This window comes from Lissotriton vulgaris, chromosome 1_1, assembly GCF_964263255.1.
Source record: "Lissotriton vulgaris chromosome 1_1, aLisVul1.2, whole genome shotgun sequence".
Taxonomy (NCBI): Eukaryota; Metazoa; Chordata; class Amphibia; order Caudata; family Salamandridae; genus Lissotriton; species Lissotriton vulgaris.
In genome coordinates this window covers 900751174-900773065 of record NC_141685.1, presented here as the reverse complement: position 1 = coordinate 900773065, position 21892 = coordinate 900751174, and the positions used below count along the sequence as shown (strand labels likewise).

The window sequence follows — 21892 nt, the reverse complement described above, 5'->3', positions numbered from 1 at the left end:
GGTTAGCAGGGACTCTGAGAACCTCAGGTCAACCAAGGACCACCCCGAAGTGGTGGGAGCAAAGGTTAGGAAGGAAGTGGCCCTGGGAGGGTGACGGGCCCCTTCCAGCAATCCGCTCTCCTGAACTTTGTGGTCTCTCCCTTGGGTGTGGTCCCTAAGAAGGACCCAGGGGCTTTCAGGTTGATCCAGCATCTGTCCTACCCGGAGGGTAACTCAGTGAACTTCTGGCTGGAGGAGGGCTCATGCTCAGTCTCGTACTGTTCCCTTGACATGGCCGTCGACATGCAGGGAAGGGAGCATGGTTGGCTAAAGCCGATATTGAGTCAGCATTCCGACTTCTGCCTGTCCAACTGGAGAGCCATCAGCTTCTGTGTTTCAAGTGGCAAGGGGAATTCTTTTTCGACAGATGCATGCCCATGGGCTGTGCGGTGTCTTGTGTCTTCTTGGAAGCCTTCAGTTCATTTCTGCAGTGGGCACTCTCGCGGAAATATAACGTTGAGAGGGTGACCCACTACCTGGACGACTTCCTGTACATCGGAGGAGTTGGCACGTAGGAATGCAGCAGGGGACTACAATGCTTTCAGGATTTGGCCCAACACCTGGGGTTGCCATTAGCACCTGGCAAGACGGAAGGCCCTGCGCAGGTTCTCACTTTTCTGGGCATTGAGTTGGACACGGTCATTGGTGTGTCGAGACTCGCTGCCGAGAAGGTGCAGGCGCTGCAGCAGGACATCCGGTCACTGCTGGGGAAAGACAAGGCGCCGCTAGGTGTCATCCAGAGCCTCTTGGGCAAACTTAACTTTGCAGCCAGAGTTATTCCGGTGGGGAGGGTGTTTGCCAGGAGATTGGCCAGAGCCACTGCTAAGGTTGTCAAGAAGCACCACTTTGTTAAGCTGCCTCTAGGTCTGAAGAAGGACTTGGCCATGTGGGATGAGTTCCTGTCTAGGTTCAATGGTACGGTTATCTGGAGGGCTCCATGGGTTGACAGTCCTGAGCTTAGCATGTTCACAGATGCTTCAGGGAGGGAGGGCTTTGGGGAAATCCTGGGCGAGCGATGGTGTGCACAGAAGTGGCCCAACGACTGACGCAAGCGTGGCATAATGTCCAAGACCACAGTCCTAGAGCTCTTCCCCATAGTCATCGCACTACACCTTTGGCCATAGATCCTGGCAGACAGAAAGGTCCTTTTCTGGTCTGACAATATGGCGGTGGTACAGGCAATCAATGGGCAGACAGCCAAGTGTCCGTTAGTGCTGTGCTTGCTGAGGGAGCTAGCCAGAGGGAGCCTGCGCTGCAACATCGAGTGTAGGGCCAGACATATTGAGGGGGTCAAGAATGTGGCTGCTGACGCTCTCTCTCGTTTCCAGTGGCACCCTTTGCGGGAGGCTTGGCCGCAGGCGAGAGCAGAGATGACCCCCTTTCCGTCAACCCTCTGGCGAATCTTGGAGTGGAGCAGGAGTTGAGAGCCCTGGGGGAGGGGTCCTTGGCCCCAGTTACCAGGAAACGTTATTGGAGCCAGCTGACTTTGTTCAACAAAACAGTGGACCCCTATCTGAGATACCATTGGAGGGCAGAGTACAGGCTTTTGTGGTGTGGGCGAGAAACAGGGTAAAACCCACTCCTGGGCTTGTGGACATCTGGCGGCAGTCAGCCATGATGCTAAGTTGAAAGGGGGGCAAGACCCAGCTAAGTCCTTTGTTATCAGGGTGGCATTGAAGGGTTGGGACAGCGAGGAGCCTAGGGTTCCAAACAGCAGGTCCCCCATTGACTTTCCTATATTACAGGCCATGCTGGATGTACTAGGAGTGGTCACCCACTCGCACTTTGAGGCTTCCCTATTTGCGGCTGCATTTTGCTTGGCCTTTTTTGGAGCCTTCCGCATTAGTGAGATAGTGGCGCGCTCGAAAACTGACAGTTCAGGGGACGCCTAGGGTATAGCAGATATCAGCCTGGATTACAGGTTGACTGTCCACCTCAGGAAATCTAAAACAGATCAGGCAAGCAAGGGCGTAGAGACTGTGTTAAGTCCGTTGGGTGACCCCAAATACTGCCCGGTCATCAGGGTCAGGAAGTACATAGCGCTGCGCCCAGTGGCACCCGGCTATTTATTGATCCACGCTGACGGGGGCCCTTAACTAAGTATCAGATGGAGCGCATAATGGGGGGCGTGCTTGTCCAGGGCTGGCCTCCTTCGCTCGGGTAAAAAATATTCCAGCCATTCATTCAGGATTGGTGCCGCTACCTCAGCATTCAAATCAGGCATAGAACCGGCCGGTGTGAAGAAAGTGGGACGTTGGGAGTCCCAATGTTACAAACGTTATATCCGCCCTTGAAGGCGTCAAGATTGTTGAAGTAGCTTGCAGTGTTGTGTGATAATACGGTTTGCAGTGTTTTGCAGTGTTTGTACAAAAGCATAATAGAGGGATTAATAAAAACACTGAGTTTAAACGTGTCTTTTGTTTTATCAGGGTCCAGAGTGTGGGTCATTGGGCACTCGGCCATCTCCAGGTTAGCCCGTTGGGCATTGATCAGGAACTGGATGCATGGATTCTCACAGAGAGAGTTTGAGTGGTTGGGTCACCCAGGAATGATGCGTTGGAACAGCCTCATGAACAGACTTGAGCACTCGCTAGCTAAGCTGGGAGCCCCCCCAATTGTTCGATGATACACCTGGGGGGCAATGACCTCACTACCTCTGGAAGGACTTTATTGCTGCACATGATGAAATCTGATTTGGGGGAGGTCAGCAAGCGCATGGGGCAGTGTGAGGTCTGGTGGTCAGAGATCGTGCCGTGTAGGGTGTGGCACTGGGCGAAATCCTGCGAGGCGGTGGAGCGATCCAGGAGACGCGTCAACAACTCCATGCGCAAATTCACGGAGCAGAGTGGCCTGGGTTTCATTAGATACGAAATGATCCAAGAAAGGGTCAAAGGATATTATGAAGCTGATGGGGTCCACCTATCGCCAGTAGGGATGGACTTATTCCGGTTAGACTTGCAGGAAGCTTTACAGCTAAAGGGTTGCAGGTAAGAGACAAAAGAACGGGGTAGTAGGGGGCCCGGGCAGCGACGGTGGCCGCCGCCAGGGCTGTGGCAGAGTTACAGGGCGATCTGGAAGCAGATGGGTACAGAAGGGTACCTCAGCGTGGCACATAGGGGTGCCAGAGCCTAACACCAGGGGCCTCATGGGAGGTTCCTGGAACCTGTGTCGGCGCCCCAGTAGTCCTTAGGGCGGTTGTGGGCCTGAGCAACCGGGGGCTTGCCTAGCTACGCTCCACCCTCAAAGGGGCGTGAGTACAAAGGGACCTATGGTCAGGTGATCCTGGAAGGGATTACCAGAAGGGGCAGCACATAGGTGGTTCGCCACGGTGCTGCTTGGCTCATCAGGCGGGCCGGTGGCGAGAATGCTGCCTGCCCTTGGATCGCCCGTAAGCTAACCCACAATGATTACATAACGTTGTATGTAATAAACCTGCAGCAGCTTTTCCCAAGTTAACACTGGTGTGGAGTGTTTTATTTGCGGGATGCATGCTATGAGGGGTGGGGGCCGGGTGCCATGATGTTACTATGACTCTACATTACCCTCAGCCCTACCAAGGACGCCTCACCCCTAAAAAGCAGCGTTCATTCCATCTAGTTATCCTGCGACTCACAAAGACTACTACTGCCAAAAGTATCTTCCCTGTATCCCGTCTTTTAGGATTCACTTACATACCGCTAGAGCTATTTGTGAAATCTACTGTATTGGCTTAAAGTAAACAAATAAAAAACGCTAGGAGGTAGTCAATGCTGCCTGCGCCATAGAGCTTTTTTTTACGTTGAGCCATGTTGCACAGAAGCTCAATGCCAATGGATGTGCAACATGTAAACAAAAACCTGACAAATCAAATAGGTTTTGCAAAGGCGAAACCTATTGACTTTGCCAATGCTTGTTGAACGTGGAACGAAAACTGTAAATACAAAAAATCACATTAGCATTGTTAAAACTATCCCTAAAGGATTATTGAAGCAAAAGAAACTGAATTACTAGATTTAAAAAGAATACAGAGGTTCCCGACAAATTATAATCCAGATGCCATACCTTTCATGGATCTTTTGAACATGAAGAAATGTATTTTTCATCAAAGAAACGACGTATGGACATAACAGGCGCAGAGCACCACACAGCTTGGCACTGTTATCCCCCACACAAAGAAATATTTTTCCCTACCGATCCTCGCCACGGACCCAGAGAAACGAAACTGAAAGCCAAGGGCCGGTAGCGGTGGGAGGAGCCGGGGAGGGGCGACAGCCAGATTGGGTTTTGGACTTTGCTTTCCTCCGCCTTCCTACCAGGAAACTCGGTCCGTGGCCTAACGTGCGCCTCGCATCCCCGTACTCCAGTGACCACCGCGGCCGGGCCATTCAGCGCCAGGGCGTCCAGTGTCCGGCAATGCACCGAGGCGCGGAGAATGAGTTGCAGGTATGGAGGCTGTAAAGTCGTGTAGTAAGGATTTGCGGCGTTGTCACTAGGCAGCCGTCATATCGCGATCGAAACAGCAAGTGGGCGACAGCTGCCGGAAATATCTGGCAAGTGTTACGTACTTTGATCCTGGGGTTTGGGGTTCCTGTGGCCAGAGGGAGCAAATGGGTAGGGTAAAGTAGACCTTGGTTAACAAAAAACATATTTTGGAGAGAGCGTTTAGAGTAAAATAATGTTCATTTTGAGTCGTGAAATTAAAAAAAAAGCGTTTTTATATGAGGGCACTTCTTGTATTTCTTTCACTGCTATTAGAAAAAAAGTAAAAGCTACACCGATTAAGCTTCTCTTTAAATATTAGCTTATAAACAGCCAATACGAAAGAAATAGTTAACACAATTTTTTTGCGAAGCTGCGTCATCTATTCTTAAATGGTAGTTAAACCAAACAAATAATGAATTCCCATTTCAAAATCAGAGCCAGCATTTTACTCCAAAATGTAATTTAGCTTTCGGCCGTCTTTAATGATCTTAGTTACACAACCAGAGTGTCGATATTTTTCTCGGAGCAGGGCTGCCACCGTATTGTTTAATACAAAAAAGTGTTTATAGTCCCATTGTGAACTTCAAGCGCGTTCCTAAAAGGGAAGCAAAATACAATAATGAAAAACAGTGGGTCAAGAGGGGGGTTTGCAGTACGAGGAAGCAATCCTTGTCCCTTAGGTGGAATAGGAGTTTCGCCCATTTCTGCATAGCAGTGAAAGAAAGAACAAATACAATGATAATACCTGGGGTTATTAACATTGTATTTGTGCCTTCTGCTTACCTTTGCGGGGCGGGCGGGGCTGCTCTGCTGTCAAGGCGGGGAGGAGTGGTTTGCCCGCTCCAAGTGCGCAGTGAGTCTTTGGCCAGCCCTCTGGGGCCATCCAAAACAGTCATGCACACTTAGCATGTTCTCCATGCAGGCTGTATTAAAGCCTGTGTGGAGAACATGCCCAAGCCCTTGTTTGTGTTATGGACAGGGGGTCCCGGACTAAAAGGAACAAATTATCATCAGTGGCGAATATTAAAACATTGAATCAAAAAGGAGGAGAAAATAAATTCGGAGTACCGTGTTTTTATTCACAAAGTACTTCCAGAAAACCTGATTAATAGGTTAAGATATGTATCAACAGTGATATTTTGCACTTTTTAGATTGCTTATGCCCACATATAATGCAAAGGTGAAGGGGGGGGGGGGAAGTGCAGTAAGGTGTTTCAGTGACAAGAGTGAACAGTAACACAGTTCTCATTTATCAAGTAGAAAAAAATCATTAATCATTCCTTCTCTATACAATCATGAAACATGGTCCCCTGGAATTAGGGCCACATGAGAAAATAGCACAAGTCATTGCAAAGCATTTTTAACCAAACAACCCATATAGCTGTACAATTCTTGCTGGCGCTGGGAGTTGGCGAATGTGGAGGAAAAAGGTCTACGTTTCGACCCAGTAACATGTAGGGAAGCTTGCCCTTACTGTGGAACAGGAGCCCATATTACCATCGATGCCCAGGCTGCTGGCGCAAGACGCCTCTTAGTTCCCATTCTGAATAGTTACCAAATAAAGAGACGGGCGCTGGTAGCAGGAATCAAGAACAGAGTTTAATTCTCATGAGGAGAGCCTGTCATTTCAGACACGAAACAAGGTGCCATCGGGAGGTGCTCTAACAAGTGAGCTGAGACTCAGTCTTTTATACTTTACAAAACACTTGGTATTACAATCATGATATTGTGGAACAAGGAAAAGACATCCCCATAATCCTCGTGTCAATCCTACCCCACATGTGTTCACAATAGGGACCCTTGACCTGCTGATAAGAGGGGAGGCAATGACGCAGCTGAATGTTCCGCTGATTATTAGGATGTATGCGCCTGATCGTAGCCCAGGGGGTGGGGAGGCCAGGATCAATAGTGGGTCCTTTGAAGAGGAGTGACTCCATACGATAAAGGGCAGTAAACGGTGTCTCCCGGCTTAGGCGATGGCCTCGGACATGTGTGGACAGTCCATCGCGGAGGGAGGGTTTGCTAACAGAGGGGTTATTCATGAAAGGAAAGGAGGTGTTGGTCAGGCGCGGCCGTGACTCCCAAGGACAGGGTCTTGCAGAGGAGGAAGGTTTATGACCTGTCCATGTGAGGGAGAAGGAGGGGGTCAGGGTGCGCGCAGGGTCAGAGTCGCACAGAGAGAGAGAGGTCTTATGACCCGTACATGAGAGAACAGGGGCAGTCAGATACAGCTGGGGGGGCTATGTCAGCTGAGGCGAAGGATGCTTCTTCAAGAGGGAAATGGGGGGGGGGGGGGTGCCTGGGTCAAGCAGGAGGGTTGCCTTTCATAGCAGGGTCGCGCAGAGTGCTGGGTTTCATGGTCTATGCATGTGAGAGTGGGAGGGGGGTGCTCAAATGCGCGCAGGAGGGAAGCCAGTGATTCTAATGAGTGGGCAAGAGGCCAAGGTGCCTAAAATGGCTGTCATGTACATATGGGCACGGGCTTTTACTGGCGGAGTGATACGGTCAATATTTCAGGGTATACGTGGTGCCTACAGGGAGGGGGACGGGAGAGGGCAAATGAACGCTGCTTATGTACATCAATTTTTCTATTTTCCACATTACAGCGCGGGTCTTCTTCAGGACAATCTATCCATAACTGGGCAGGGTCGCAAAAATGGATTACAGAAGAGGCTCAGTGTACCGTAGGCACAATAACGTCCTCCAGGACTTGTAGAATCAGTCAATATCGATTTGCTGGATATGGTGAGACGGAGAAAATCATGTGATTTTGCGACCCTGCCCAGTTATGGATAGATAAGGATTCCCTTTTTTCTGGAACAGTTGATGCACGACTGATAAGAATATCACGAGGCTCATTGATTTAGAGCGCGCAGTTCCCGACGCGCCCGCCACTCCTTCTCCTCAAGGGGTCTGCCCACCTTCCCCCATTGTCCTGAAGAAGACCTGCGTTGTAAGGGCGAGCTTCCCTACATGTTACTGGGTCGAAACGTAGACCTTTTTCCTCCACATTCGCCAACTCCAAGCGCCAGCGAAGAATTGTATAGCTATATGGGTTGTTTGGTTAAAAATTCTTTGCAATGAATTGTGCTATTTTCTCATGTGGCCCTAATTCCAGGGGACCACGTTTCATGATTGTATAGAGAAGGAATGATTAATGAATTTTTTCTACTTGATAAATGAGAACTGTGTTACTGTTCACTCTTGTCACTGAATCCCCTCACGGCACTCCCCCCCCCCCCCCCCCCCCCCCCTTCACCTTTGCATTATATGTGGGCATAAGCAATCTAAAAAGTGCAAAATATCACTGTTGATACAGAAAACCTGATTAATAGGTGAAGATATGTAAGTACTTTGTGAATAAAAACACGGTACTTCGAATTTATTTTCTCCTCCTTTTTGATTCAATGTTTTAATATTCGCCACTGATGATAATTTGTTCCTTTTAGTTCGGGATCCCTGTCCAGAACACTAACTACCCAGGTCCCTGTGACGTCTTTTGGGTCAACCCTGTTTACTCTAACAAGCCCTTGTTTGACCGCTGATCCATGACGCTCAGACCAATCACAATGCTGCGTCGCAGCGTTGTGATTGGCTTGGGGGAGGGAGCCTGGCTACTTCCTGTTCAGGTCTCGGAGAGGAGACACTGAGAAGATGTGCAGGAGAGCGGAAAGAAGGTAAGGTCCGGCCGCCACTGCATTGCCCCTTCATTTGAGTTTGTCAGCTTTATGCTTGTGGAATTTCTTACCACTGTCTTGAGAGTTATCACTTTATGGTACTCACAATTTTGCATGTTTAAATAATTAGCCACTATTTTCCAAGCTGTGTTTACACTAGCCATAAATGAGAAAAAAACACACTTGTCCTGCTAGAATTAGCCATTTTTCAGATTTTGTTTTTGTTGAAGGATATGTGAGGCAAAAATGTGGATTTTGTCTTTTTTGTTTTTGAAAAGGCAGCTGTGCATCCTTAGTCCAGTATTAATCATACATAAATATTAAGACAAGACAATTTATTGTAGGAAAACATAGGTTTCAAAAGTCTTTTGTGTACACAAAGTATGTTAAGAACCAGTGCAAATCAGGTGATATAGAGATTGAGCTTTCTCACCACACAGCCTACAACAAATGTGAACAAGCATTGGCAAAGCCAATAGGTCTCGCATATGCAAGAGGTGTTGGCTTTACCAATGTGTTTAGCCATGTTGCACACCAGCATGGCGTTTTTTCAGCATGGCTAAAAGTTAAAGGAGGAGGGGGTGTGGAGTGTCGTAGAGTGGAACAGAGGAGAGTTAAGTATTGCAGAGTGAAGTGTCAACTCAACTCAGTCATTTATTCGATCTTACTCATAAGATCAATAAAGTGTTTACAGTCACAGTTTATAAAGGACATAGTAAAAATTATCATACCCAGGTATAAAAATAATGCAAACATTCATTCTATCATAAAATCTAATTAATCAATATGAATATAATAAAAACATGATAAGCCATCCTGCTATATCTTAAGGGCCCAGCTGCTTTCTCTTTTTCAGACATGCCCAAAGAATCGAAGCTAGAGAAAAACAGACATAAGAGTTCTGCAAGGATTTGAGGAAGAACAGAGCTACACGGCAAAATTTAAAATTATGACTCTTACAAATCGGTACAATAAATTTGTGTCGTTCTTGACAATAAAAACCACAAAAAAACAAAACGTGGAGATCATTTTGTGGGGACTTGTTGTCACAAGGACATACTGAGTGATCGGAATGTTTATATTGCGTCCCTTGAAATCCTATCATCAACGGGATCATATTTAAGCAAAATATCAGTAAAATTTAATTGTGGTGTGAGTGTGACATCCGCCAGATACAGAAAACTTCCCTCCATCAACAACTGGTGTTATACAGACGAGTCGCCTGGATGTGGGAGTTTTTTTTCCCTCAGATATTGTGGCCTCAAAACGAATATCTCAACCAGTTTTTGCTTAGACATGGACTTAAAAGTAGAGGGATCTTTAAAAAAGCGGCTTAAACCAATGGCAGATCATTCCGACTCCACATACTGTAGCCACTTAACCCTACTGTGTAATTATCTGACTTTAGAATAAGTGTTATCAAGTTTTGCGTGAGAGGAACTGTCACCCTGCGCCAGATAGAGTGCCTCAGTAGGAGTGGTGGCATTTTAATTGTGTCAATGATGTATGGTAAAGCCAATTCGATATGTAAAACATAGTTTGAGTATGACTGTGGAACAGAAGTAAAAGACTTAAAAAAATTGATTGTTCTCTATGGACTGCGAAGTATCACAGGGAGCCGTTCCCCATATCGCTGCACCATATACTGCTGCTGCCTTAGTTTTAGCATGGTAAATGTTTTTCATTGGGATCAGAGTTTTGGCTCCCAGCCTCTTAGAGAATGTTTTCAGTGCCATAAGGTTTCTCTGCATGCCCAATGCTCTTCTCTCTAGTAATTTAGACCTTGATTGGTTTCTATCAAAAAGGACTTCTAAATAGGGGAACAAGTCAACTACCTCAATCTTACCGGAGTCAATATAAAAAGGCGGTCTGTCATGTCACCCTGCCCCCCCCCCCCTGCAATCACAATAAAAGATTTGGCCTGGTTGACCTTTAAATCTAATGATTCCATGAAAGTTGCATAAGTAGATATAAGATACTGGAGCCCCCTCCCAGTTCTCGCCCTCAATACGGCGTTGTCCGCAAATGCTAGCTTTGGTAACCGCTGATGGTTAGCAAGCACGGAGACGTCCAAGCCTTGTCTTACCCCTCTCAAGATCTAAAATGAGCGGATACACTCCCCGTTCCTTCCATATCGGACTGAGGAGGAGGCGTCCGAGTATAACTGCCTGATGAAGTCCACCAATGCCTGATCTATTCCCATCTCCTCCATTATCTGCCAGAGTTTAGGGTGGGACACACAGTCGAAAGCTGCGGATAAGTCCATGAAGGGACGATAGATCTTCCCACCCTTGGCTCTGACATATCTATCCATGATCAATGACAGATTCAGGCTTTGGTCCATTGTTCCTTTTCCCTCTTGGAATCCATATTGGGACTCCATTAAGATGTTTTTACTCCTCGCCCATGCCTCTAGTCTTGTTAATAGTAGGCAGCCCACAAGTTTGGCTGTTGTATCGATCAGCAAGATCGGTCGATAATTTTTTGGGATTATTTTTGTCTTCCTTTTTGGGTCGAGCCTGGGAACACGCATCCGAAGGATGCGGTCCAGGTGGAGAACTATAGCTAGCTGACACGGGGGAATGACGGACAAGAAACTGCCACGCGCTTCTCCCCGGCTGGATTCAGCTGCGTGCACGCGCACCCACATTCACGCATGCGCACAGCCACACGCATGCACAGCCACACGCATACACAGGCACACGCATTCACAGGCACACACACACCCCCCTCCTCGCCGCCGCACCTACACACACACACACCCTCCCCCCCCACAGTCACACACACACACACACGCATACACACAGACTCCAAGACACATACACACACGCACGCTCACACACAGCCCCGCCCTCCCGCCCTCGCAGCTCAGCAACAAGGCGAAGCCCCACTCACCGGCTTCCTTGGTGCGGCGGCTGGGCCCGGCAGCAGGACTCTTCCTCCCTCCTTCGGCACCGGGGCGCAGGGTAGGCTCCTGCCTGCTCCGGTGCTCCAAACAGCTGCGGCTCTTCCGTGGGAGGCGGGGTAGGCTCCCGCCCTCCTACTTCCTGTTTCCGGTTGTCCCGCCCGGCCTGCCTGACTTCCTGGTCGCAGGCCGGCGGCGATGTTCCGTGGGAAAGGATAGATAAAACTGAATACAAAAAGAAAGCTTTCCATTGCCTAAACATGGTAAAAAGTATATAATTTTAAAATAATAGTAAGGAATACATCCTGGTAGGCAGATGTAATTAGAATGGTTCCGGAAATAATGTTTAGCTTTAAGGCACATCACTGGGAAATGTTTTATTTTTGCTGCAGAGAAACGGTACTGTTGCGTTTAATTACTGCATCCTGAAGACTTGGTTTACTGAATTTCAGTCTGTTGTTGTCATATCTCGGGCACCGCAGAATGTAAGTCGCAGAGGACTGTATACAAAGATCCCCTCGTCCTCAACCTTTCAGTTCTTGGCCTCGTCCCATCATCGCCTCTGGTTTCTTTGGCAGCCCCTTGTTAATTTTAAGCGCCGCCTCTAAATAAAAGCTGTCTCAAAACATATTACACGGGGAAAGCTGCTCGCTCCTCGTTGTCGGCCGGGGAAGTGAGTGTTTCCTCCAGGTTGTGGGCACACGTTTCACCGGCTGGGACAGTGGACACAGGCTCCGGGTGCTGCACGGAAGAAGGTGCTCACCGGCTGGGACAGTGGACACAGGCTCCGGGTGCTGCACGGAAGAAGGTGCTCAGCCCACGTCTTTCACACTCACTCCCGCACCGACACCTGTTCCGTCTTCCTCCCCTGCAGCGAGCGCTGTGTGTGTCTTCGACCCGCTGGTCTGGGGCTGCAGTTTTCAGGTGTCCCCAGGGGAACCCCCCCAAAATCCCGACATCCTAATCAGTCACTGGGTTGGTTCGGAGATCTGGCTTATTTTGAACCCCCACCCAACATACTTGGTTTTGGTGCCTTCCCATAAATTCTCCATATGTGAGTGACACTGCATGTGACGTTGTCGACTGTGTCATTATCAGTTCCTCCCTATGACTGCATGTGACGCTTTGCTCCTTTCATGTTCATGCCTTATTGGACTTCACCAACTATCTATGAGCGTTTAATTTCTCTGCAGGTCAGTTTGTACTGCTCCTCGTGAAACCTCAAATAAAGTTGTTTATAAATCTGAGCTTCTAAGGTGTCTTCAGTATAAGTACCCCCTCTTTCTTATGGCCTCTCACATTTCTGTTCTTGGCCATTCACTGGTCCCTCTGCAGTTCAGTGACAGCAGGCCTGAACCCATCACCCGCAGAACCTCAGGCTTCGAAACATACCCCATCTTTTCTGCCCCTCACATATACACCTATCCTAGTCCCTCTCAGCTGACCTCGCTGTGTGTCAACGCTTCTTCTTCCTTCTTTGTGCTTAGTCTCCATCGATCCCCTCAGTATGCGCAGGACATCTTTGGCTAAATGTCTCAACCACCAATTTGTTAATTTAATTTGAGATCGCAGTACACTTTACAGTTTTTAACCTTGTGACGGTGGTTATACAGTCTCTAAAGTTATTATGAACCATCCTATGAAGATGATCCATAGTCCAAAAAAGACATTATATATGTTATGCATATTTTACTTTGTCCGATATATACATGATAACATCCATAGATGGTCCTGGTGGCTAAGGAGAGAAACCCTAGTATTTGGGAATGTGGACACGAGAGTGGCACGAGCGCAGATTTGACCCTCTCGTGCCTCATATTCCCGTGCGCACACAGCCAGCCTCCACACCCCTGCACACAGACCACACAGGCACACGTACACACGCTGCCGCCCCACCACACACACACACATACAGACAAGCACGCATACACACGCCGACGCCCCCTACCCCCCCCTGCACGCACACACAGACACACCCCCTGCCCCATGCATCGGGAGATCTGCCATACCCCAGAATCTCGGTACTTACTAGTTAGGCGCCGGAGCGGTCAGCGGAATCGCCACCTCTTCCTCCTCGTACTCCGGCCCGTCTAAAGTCAGGCTCCTCTGCAGCTCCGGAGGCTCCGGTTGGTGGAGGCAGTGGTGGGAAGGCGTGCCCGGCTTCAGGGGAAGGACCGAGAGTGGCTGCAAAACCGGCAGCTTCCCCCAGACCGGGGGCGCATCCCCGCCAGCCTCCGCCAACATCGCAGGGAGCGGCGGTTGCAGGCCCCCAGCGTAGTTAACAGGCCCCTGCGGTGCGCACACTGGGAAGAGCAAAAGGGGACGAGATCCACAGCGCGCGACACGGCACAGGGAGGCGGTGCGCGCCACGCCTCCGTCGCTGCCTGGAACGTGTGCGCGTGCTCCCCAGCCTGTTGCGAGCACGCCTCCTTCTGGCTACTAGCGTGTCCCAGCCACAGCGGTCACAGAGCAAAAGTGGTGGCAGCATCTTTTCAGAAGTGAGTACTAGGCACACACATACTCTCGCGCTTTAGCTCACGAGTGTGTAAAAGGACATCTTGAGGCAGAATCTACCGAGCATATGTTTATACTTAACACTCAAACGCAAATACATTGTGACTGGCATGGAATTCTGAAGTTTTATTTGACATACCTGGGGACCAGGCTGCAGTATTACGGCACTAGGCAACAACTCCAGCGGCGGCCACCCACGAGTCTTCCGGGGGTTGGTAGCTTTGTAGTAAGTGTTCATTACCACGCTGGGAGCCCCGGCAGCAGCGCAGCACAACACAGTGGCAGCTGCAGCAGAGTCAGGCTCCCGGCTGCGTGCTCTGGCTTCAAAAGTTTAAACTATGCCTGCCCTAGCTCTCCCACAGCCTATATGTGCACGGGATTCACAGACAACGTGTGTCTTGCCAGGATCACTCGACAGTATTGATTTGGGAATAACTTACTCAACTCACGAAGGCTTCCTGAGCGAAAATGCTGCAGCTCCGGGATCACGCGACGTAGGAATGTTTTTACAGTGGCCGCAATGACTCGTCCATCGGCGGCAAACCGCGCCACCCGAGCATGATTCTTCAGGGCCTCAGTCCAGTCCTCGTGGCATCATGATGTTGATTAATTTTAAATTTGACCCGTGACTCCAGTCGAGGCCCCGGCCCCGCTCAGCTTCTGACCGACCTTGCCTGTTCCAGGTCTCGTGAGGTCACATCCGATCACCTGCCCCCCACGCGGGGCCACAGCCTGTAATGCAAAAACTGCTAAGGTCAGGCCCCGCCCGGGTCTCCGTAATTGGGCAGTCAAGAGGCAGTGACTCACTGTACTACCGGCCGCCGGCGGGAATGTTAATGCTAACTTTTATTTTACTATTAATTATTGTTAAAAATAAAAGCCATTGTTCTTTGTAATATCAATACATCCAAGTCATGTAAATACAACACATATTGCATTACAAATGCTAAAGATGTCACATTTGCAAAAGTTAAAACTATTGGCATTATAAATGACAAAGCTATTCATTTCGCTATTTTCAGAACCAACACATAAATAAAAAAATTGTCATTTACAATACTAATAGCTCAAACTTTCCTAATGCGAGACCTATTGCATTGCAAATGCTTGTTATGAATGGATACGATAATACTTCTTTTCCAGGACATAGGGGGGCCCACTGTGGCGATTTTATTAAAAACATTAGTTAAAAAGGGAACCCATATATCCATGTTCTCAAAGAAGAAATCCATTGGGACACCATTGGGCCCCAGGGCTTTCCCAATGCTGCATGCCTCAATCCCGTTCCTGACTTCATTATAATTGAATGAGAGATAAATCTCAGGGGTAAAGGTTAGTGAGGGTGATGCGTAATCAGTTGGGGAAAAAATGCCTTCGAAATGAGCCACCCAATCCTCCTCCCCCACATTAACATCAAAGACTGGGCCATTTGGAGGTTTAAAATGCGGGACATTTATTATTCCCCAGAACTCCTTTGAGTTTCCTGTGGCTGAGGCCTTCTCTAAATTTGCCCAGATTTCTATTTTTAGTTCCTTTTCCCTGTTTTTCCTCACCGCTTTATATTCCCTTCCAAGTATCCAAATTTCGGACGTATTTCTAGGCTTTACGCCTAAAGCTTTAACCCCTTCCATGCTCATGACGGAACGGTTCCGTCATGAGCATCGGTTGGCCTGTGCTCATGACGGAACCGTTCCGTCATGGTTCCATAGGTTCTTTAGAACCTTCAGCACCGCAGCGGAATTCGCGCAGCGCTGAAGGGGTTAATAAGCACTTTTTTTTCTGGGAACAAATAGAGTCAAACCAGCCCTTTCCCCTTTTCAGCTTGTTAGTGCTGTTCTTGACAAGTGATGTCCTAGTACATTCTAAAAAGTCAACAAAGGAAGGTACCACAGACTGGGGCTCGTTGTCAGGATCTAAACAAATACTAATGATGGGAAGGGTATTCCTGATAATTTATGACCTTCTTCTTTTTATCAATTTTTTTGGCCACTTCAGTTGGTATTCATTTCGCCTTGCTAATATTGGCTGACCAATTATTTGAGGGTTTGTCATACATTAAAATCGCGTGATCACTAAAAATATTGAATTCAGTAGTTACTTTACTACATCTGATATTTAAAGGATTTGAAACCAGTACAAAGTCATTAGTCGATTCCTGGTGAACCCTACGAAACGTTGGCAATAGGGAATCATTACTAGAGGCTAAGTTGTTGTCCATAACCATATTTCTTATTGACATTAAGGAATTGAGAGAGTTTCGATAAGTATTATGCGAAAAGTGATGGACCGGATTGCCCCTCATATCCCCCAAACCCTCTCTAAATTGTGTTTGCACGGATGTAGATTAAAGTCTCCCAACCATAGAATATTAAGGGCCGCCTTTTTTTTAAAATATAAATAGTTGCCTTGTCAATAGCACAATTCACTTCATCCAAGATTTTAGAGCTATTTATGGCAAAACTATTATTATAAAAAGTTATGAAAAGCCATTGATCTCGGTTCGTAAACTCTAAAATCATAGATGAAAATTTGGGGAAGTTCCATCCATCATCTTTACTTTTACTGATAGTGTATTTGGAATTAAGGTGATTACTCCCCCCTTTGCTCTTCCCGATGGTGAAGGAGTACCTCTTGTCTGAAAAGAGCGGTAAACATGTACAAAGATATCTTCTATGGCCCAGGTCTTTTGAATGCAGGTGATGTCATGGTCCTGCCTCAGACTGAACCATTGGGCATCCCCAAGTTTGTTTACAAGACCTGCGACATTCCAGGATGCTATTCTTATTACCTCTGACAGTTGCCTTCTAGTGTTACTGGGGGTTATAGCCACTTTCTATTAATTTCATTTGTGAGACTTGTTATGGGCAGTACCGCCTGCCCCATCTCTCTGCTCTCGGGAAGTCAATCGCACTGATCTAACCCTGAGAGGGGGCAAATCTATTCTCCAGCGGGATTCCCTGGTTGTTCATCTCATTCAAATTTCCTAGGTTTTTCCTAATATGAAGTGACGGTCCCAACACAGGAAGTGAAAATGGCCGATAAAAGTAACCTAGCGATACTGCGATAATCTGCGTCCCAACCGGAGGAAATCTGGACAAATGATCCAAAAGAAGTTTTACAACATAGGAATTATTAAAATTAATCGCAATGCAATCGCCAAAAGACGTTTTCTGGGATGCGCACACCCACCTGCCCTTCTGGCCATAATGATTTGATTCGCTAGGTATGGGACCCCACTACTAAGGCCCGCTCCATTACAATTCAGCCAATGAAGTGACTTGTCTATCTGCTGCAAAGTAGTTTCCACTTGACCCTCCCACAGAGGTGGGACATTTTTCAGTACTATTACTAATGGCATTGCTGCCGGGGGTGTTGGATAGGGTGGTTCTCACTATTCATATACTGTCTTTGATTGACAGGTTTATCGCCACCCTCCCTTTGATCCAGATAGGGTTTAGTAAAAGGAATAGGTCTAGTGGAAGCTACAGCCAAGGTTAAATTTTGCTGATCCCTTCTGGTTCCTAGAGTTTCACCTTGTGTATTATTAATATTATTAGTAGTCAATGCAGTTCCCTTTGTTGTATGTAGAGCTGACCCCACTGTAGAAGCCATGGGCCCAGAAGAGTGGTGAGAGACATGGCTGTCTGTCTCTAGGCTAGAGAATGTAACTATGCCTGGAATAGCCTGTATTTGTTGCATTGGCCTGGGATCTAGAATCGCAAGTGCTGTATAATCTGGAGCCAACCTTCAGTAATGACAACCTTTTTTAGGTCTCCGGCGTCGCGCGGTCTCGCCAGAGACCTATTGTGAGCGACTGTGCTTCCCAGGAGAGGGGACAGGAGATGGCCACGCGCAGGGAATTGAGCGGGCCACGCGCACGCGAACACGCTCGCTGTGGCCAGCTCCTGTCTCCTCTCCTGGAAAGCTCCAAGACCCACGCATGCGCACAGACAGAGACACACACACGAGCGCCCATGCACGCACGCACATACATACAGAGACACCCCACCCCCACGCATACACACACGCGGCGCACTCAAGTGCACCGAGCCCCCCCCCCCCTGCCGTCGCACACATACATACACACACGAGCGCACACACACACGAGTGCACCTAGCCCCCCCCCCCCTCCCAGGCTTTTTCAACTTACCGGCCGAATCTCGGGGGACTATGCTCTCCGCAGGCGGCAGGCACCGGGCATGTGCAACACTTGCGCAACCTCCTTCTGGCGGCCCCTGGGCTCTCCACCTCTCACAGGAGCCCCGGGCCGCGAGACGCTTTCACTCCGCCTGCCTCCTCTTCCGGTCCGGACGCGGCCCCGCCCCCGTCACAGGCGACCTTGCCTGACTTCCGGTGAGGCTGCGCATCGTTCGCGGCGCTTCAACGCTCCTTCCCCTCCACCCCCCCCCCCTCCCTCCTCCACCACCACAGAGCGTGTCTCCTTCTCGTCGCTTTAGCGGACGCGCAGCCAATGCTTGTTACTCTCTTTTGTAGGACTGGACCTATCCAATGAGAAGAGAAATGCAGGTGCGCTTCATTTTAACATTGTATTGAAGTTGAAACTTACAGTACATCTGCCCAATGTTCACTATAGTGTGTTAGTGGTTCCAACTCCTCACTCCATTACTAGACTTCAAATTAAACAAGTGGTGTGTAGCAGTAATGTACATAGGTGAGGACACCAGCCCTTCTGTCCCACACTTGCAAGTGTGGCTGTCTTCCAGGGCAAACAGTAGACAACCATATCCGACAGATACTAGAACGAAAAAAGTGAGGAGGAAGAGAGAGTCCACAAACATATATATTCTAAAACTTGATTAAAATACAACACGTGTGGCACATGCGAGCAGCTGTGCTTTCAGAAACGTTTTATCAGTCAGTGGAAAAAAAGAAGACAGGACAAAATGCAACCGAGAAAGAAGCGAGGCAAAATGTGGCATACTGATTACATTTAGTCTTCCCCAAAAATGGTTGGAGTGGCATGGTAGCAGATTTAAAAGTGGAATTAATGCCTGCAAAGAAGGGATGGTGTGCTGTTCACTGCAGAACAAATCTACACGTTGAGACATCGTCACATTTTGACATGTTCTACTTCAATTTGGAAAAGACGTGCATTGTCACAAAATGTGTCCGTTGTACCATCATCTTTCTCTTCTCTAACTCTGCCCAATGTACACAGGGCTTTCATTTCTTGGGTAAGAGCCACTAGACAATACGAGCTGAAGAGTGGGCAGGAGATTGGCTCTGCTTGCAGCAGGGAGAGCATTTGGAATCATTGCGCTTTATATTCCAAACCTTTTTGATATCCTGTAGTCATCATGTACTTGGGGAAGAAGGCAGGACGCTTACTAGGAGAAGAAAGTATTCTACATCTATTTTGGGATTACAGACAACCTAAAAAAGTGATCATAAATCACTCTCCAGATTAAAATAAATAAATACAAATATCTAAGTGCTTGTGGGCGCCCCATCTCTCCACAGTTAATTTACTCCCTTATCTCCGATCCTTAGTTTATTTTCTCATTGAACCTACTTGGATTTCTTTTACTCCCCAGGATATATAAATCTTAATCTGGGACCTGTAAATTTGCTTTGAGATAGCTGCAGAAACTTGGCATCAATGGCATTAGGATAAAAAGGACAAATATTTTTTCCTCATGTTTTTTTGTTGCTTTAATCAAGGCATACGTGTGTGGTGAATAGTGGCATGGATTATCTGACTGCTTCCTGGAACAATAGTTTAATGTTAATGTTATGAGCACTCAGCTCACAATTGATTGGGTAGCCTTAATTCTATTTGTAATTGATACTCTGTTTATTTTGTGGGTTGACATGCATCTGCAGTTAGTATATTTCCACGTTTATTTAACTGATGACTGTCACTGCATCCTTGGATGCCTGCGAGGTTTAGCATTGCATTGCAAACATAAACACTTCTATAGCAATATGAGCCTCGTTCAGAAATCTCGTCTGTTTCTTTTATCTCCTCCAGCTCATTCTGCACAGCTCTTCACACAGCAATAAATATTTACAGTATTGAGAGTCATCAAAAGACTTAATGTCAGCTTTTTCCTCAAAATGTTGTGTGCTTGTATTTAGGCATAACAATCAGTAAAACTGAAAACTGTGAGCCACCGCTGTAAATTGCATAGCGGTCCAACGCCAACATGTAGCATTTATATTTGCTTATTGTTGGTTGTTTACTACCAGGTAGATTGCTAGCCAGAAGCTGAAATAAGACTCCTAACAGTCACAACCCATCTATCACCATGCCCTGTTTCCATAACAACTGCCTGTAAAACTCAGATGTCTAATGAAGATCACGAGTGCGAACCTACCTCATAGTTAATGCCAGCACTGGAAGACATGCTGCTGGGGATAACACCTGTAGAATATTTCACTTTCCTGGGCGGCAGGCTGAGTATGTAGACATATTGATTCTTGTCTACGATGCTGCAAGTTCTGGATCTAAATGAGGCGCAGCAGGCTTCATTCATGTCGGGTGCATTTTATAGATCCCTCTTTGGGAAGAGGTCCATGTCTGACATGAGACACACACACACACACACAAACACACTACACGCACAACACACAACCCCACGCACAACCACACACACACAACCACACAACAACAAACACAACCACACACACAACCATACATACAACCACAGACACACAACCACAGACACACAACCACAGACACACAACCACAGAAACACAACCACACACACAACCACTACACAACAACTACACAACAAGCTAGAAAAAGAAGTATTAGTCTGTAAACGTCACAAATCCCAGATAAACTCGCAAATGTAAAATAAATTCTACTGCTTGTTAGGATTTGACTAACACTGGCACAGCGAGTCCTCTGTTTTAAAGTAGTCAGGGGGTGTTTTTTGAAACTTTGAAAGAACAATTTTGAACATAGAAATCCTATTTTTGTGATAATGTTTGTGACTTCAAAAAGCATTTTCCACTGGAATTCAGAGGAGAGCATATTCTATTAGAACACAGAATGGATGGGCAAGACCAGAGGAAAGGGACAGAACAAAGAGGTGTGAAGGGACGGGCAGGACACGAGGAAACGAAGAACAAGCTCTTGGCAGAAATGCATGAGGCAAAGCGGCCGGGAAAGGATCCCTTTGATGTGGCCGTGAAAGAAATTAGGGGGAGGAGAATTGAGGCCAGCGCGCACTGCGCACGCTGGGGAAGCGATGTGGCAAATGCTGCTGGCAGGGGGAAGCCTGTGGGGAAATCCAACCTCGTGCACGAGGCGTGCACTTCCCAAAATCCTCTGGGGAGAGCCCTTGGCCTTAAGAAGTGGGTTGACTGCATTAGGGCTCGTTTCCTATTCCTACGGAATAGGAAAGGACGAGCCCTAACAATGTGAGACAATGCACAAAGTGTGAGAGTAGGGTGAACTCGGGTGTTGTAATATGCTGTGAAATGAGCATCGTACAGAAGCCTGAAGGGTCCTTATTGTCTGCGAATGTCTTTGAATCTGTAGTTAATTGAGATATTCCTGGTCACCTGCTAACGATTCAAGTGGTTGTCTCTCACAGTGTGCTTGACAAGTCTTTTTGTTTTGCATTCATCTCTGTGTAACATGCTAGTTACAGGTTCTCATCCAGGAAGAGCACACACAGCCTTTCAGCTGCTTGATGCTGATAAAGTGGGTGGTTATACATGGGTATTTATAGCACCTTTTATTTAGAACTTTAAGGTAGTGTGAGTGAAGCTATATGTACAGTTTTGTGACATTTATGTCTGTTTAATCAACATTTTGGTTCCGTGCTTCATTTTTTTAGAATTATAATTTCAGAAACGTTTTTATTAGTTTTTTTTAATATATATATATTTCTTTATTGCGGTTTTTAAGGTTCACTTCACATGTTGATACAGCAATAAGTTTACAGACAGCTCTGAACAGTCAGCCTTACAATCCCTGTACAACAGCAGTTAGCCCAATTCGGGTTGTCTGTGAAGCGTATACCGAACCAGCAATTATTGGAAACATTATCAGTAGCAATTGTATGAACTCTTAACTGAACACCCCGCACCTCCCAATTCCACCCCCCCTTACCGGGCCCCCCATCCCGAGGTCACTCTAATCACATCTCAATTAGGGGTACTCTCCTGTCCCTTCCCCTGTCTGGTGGATGCCGTCCCCACTTGACTAACACCAGGCCACACCGTCTGCGTGGAACTCTGGGAGCTTCCCCCTATCTCCTGGACCATTAGCCCCCATGCCTGCAATACTTACGGGAGTTTAGCGTCCCTCCTAGTACTGCGT

At 47.5% G+C, this 21892-nt stretch overlaps 1 protein-coding gene across 1 annotated transcript in view; it reads left to right on the top strand.

Moving 5' to 3' along the window:
* Positions 1-4302: 4302 nt before the first annotated feature.
* Positions 4303-21892, top strand: part of SHFL (shiftless antiviral inhibitor of ribosomal frameshifting) — a 165354-nt gene continuing 147764 nt past the window's right edge. Inside the window, exon 1 of the mRNA XM_086959005.1 lies at positions 4303-4461. Within this exon, the coding sequence (XP_086815131.1) occupies positions 4432-4461 (30 nt within the window). The 5' untranslated portion in view covers positions 4303-4431. The remainder of the gene's footprint in view (positions 4462-21892) is intronic.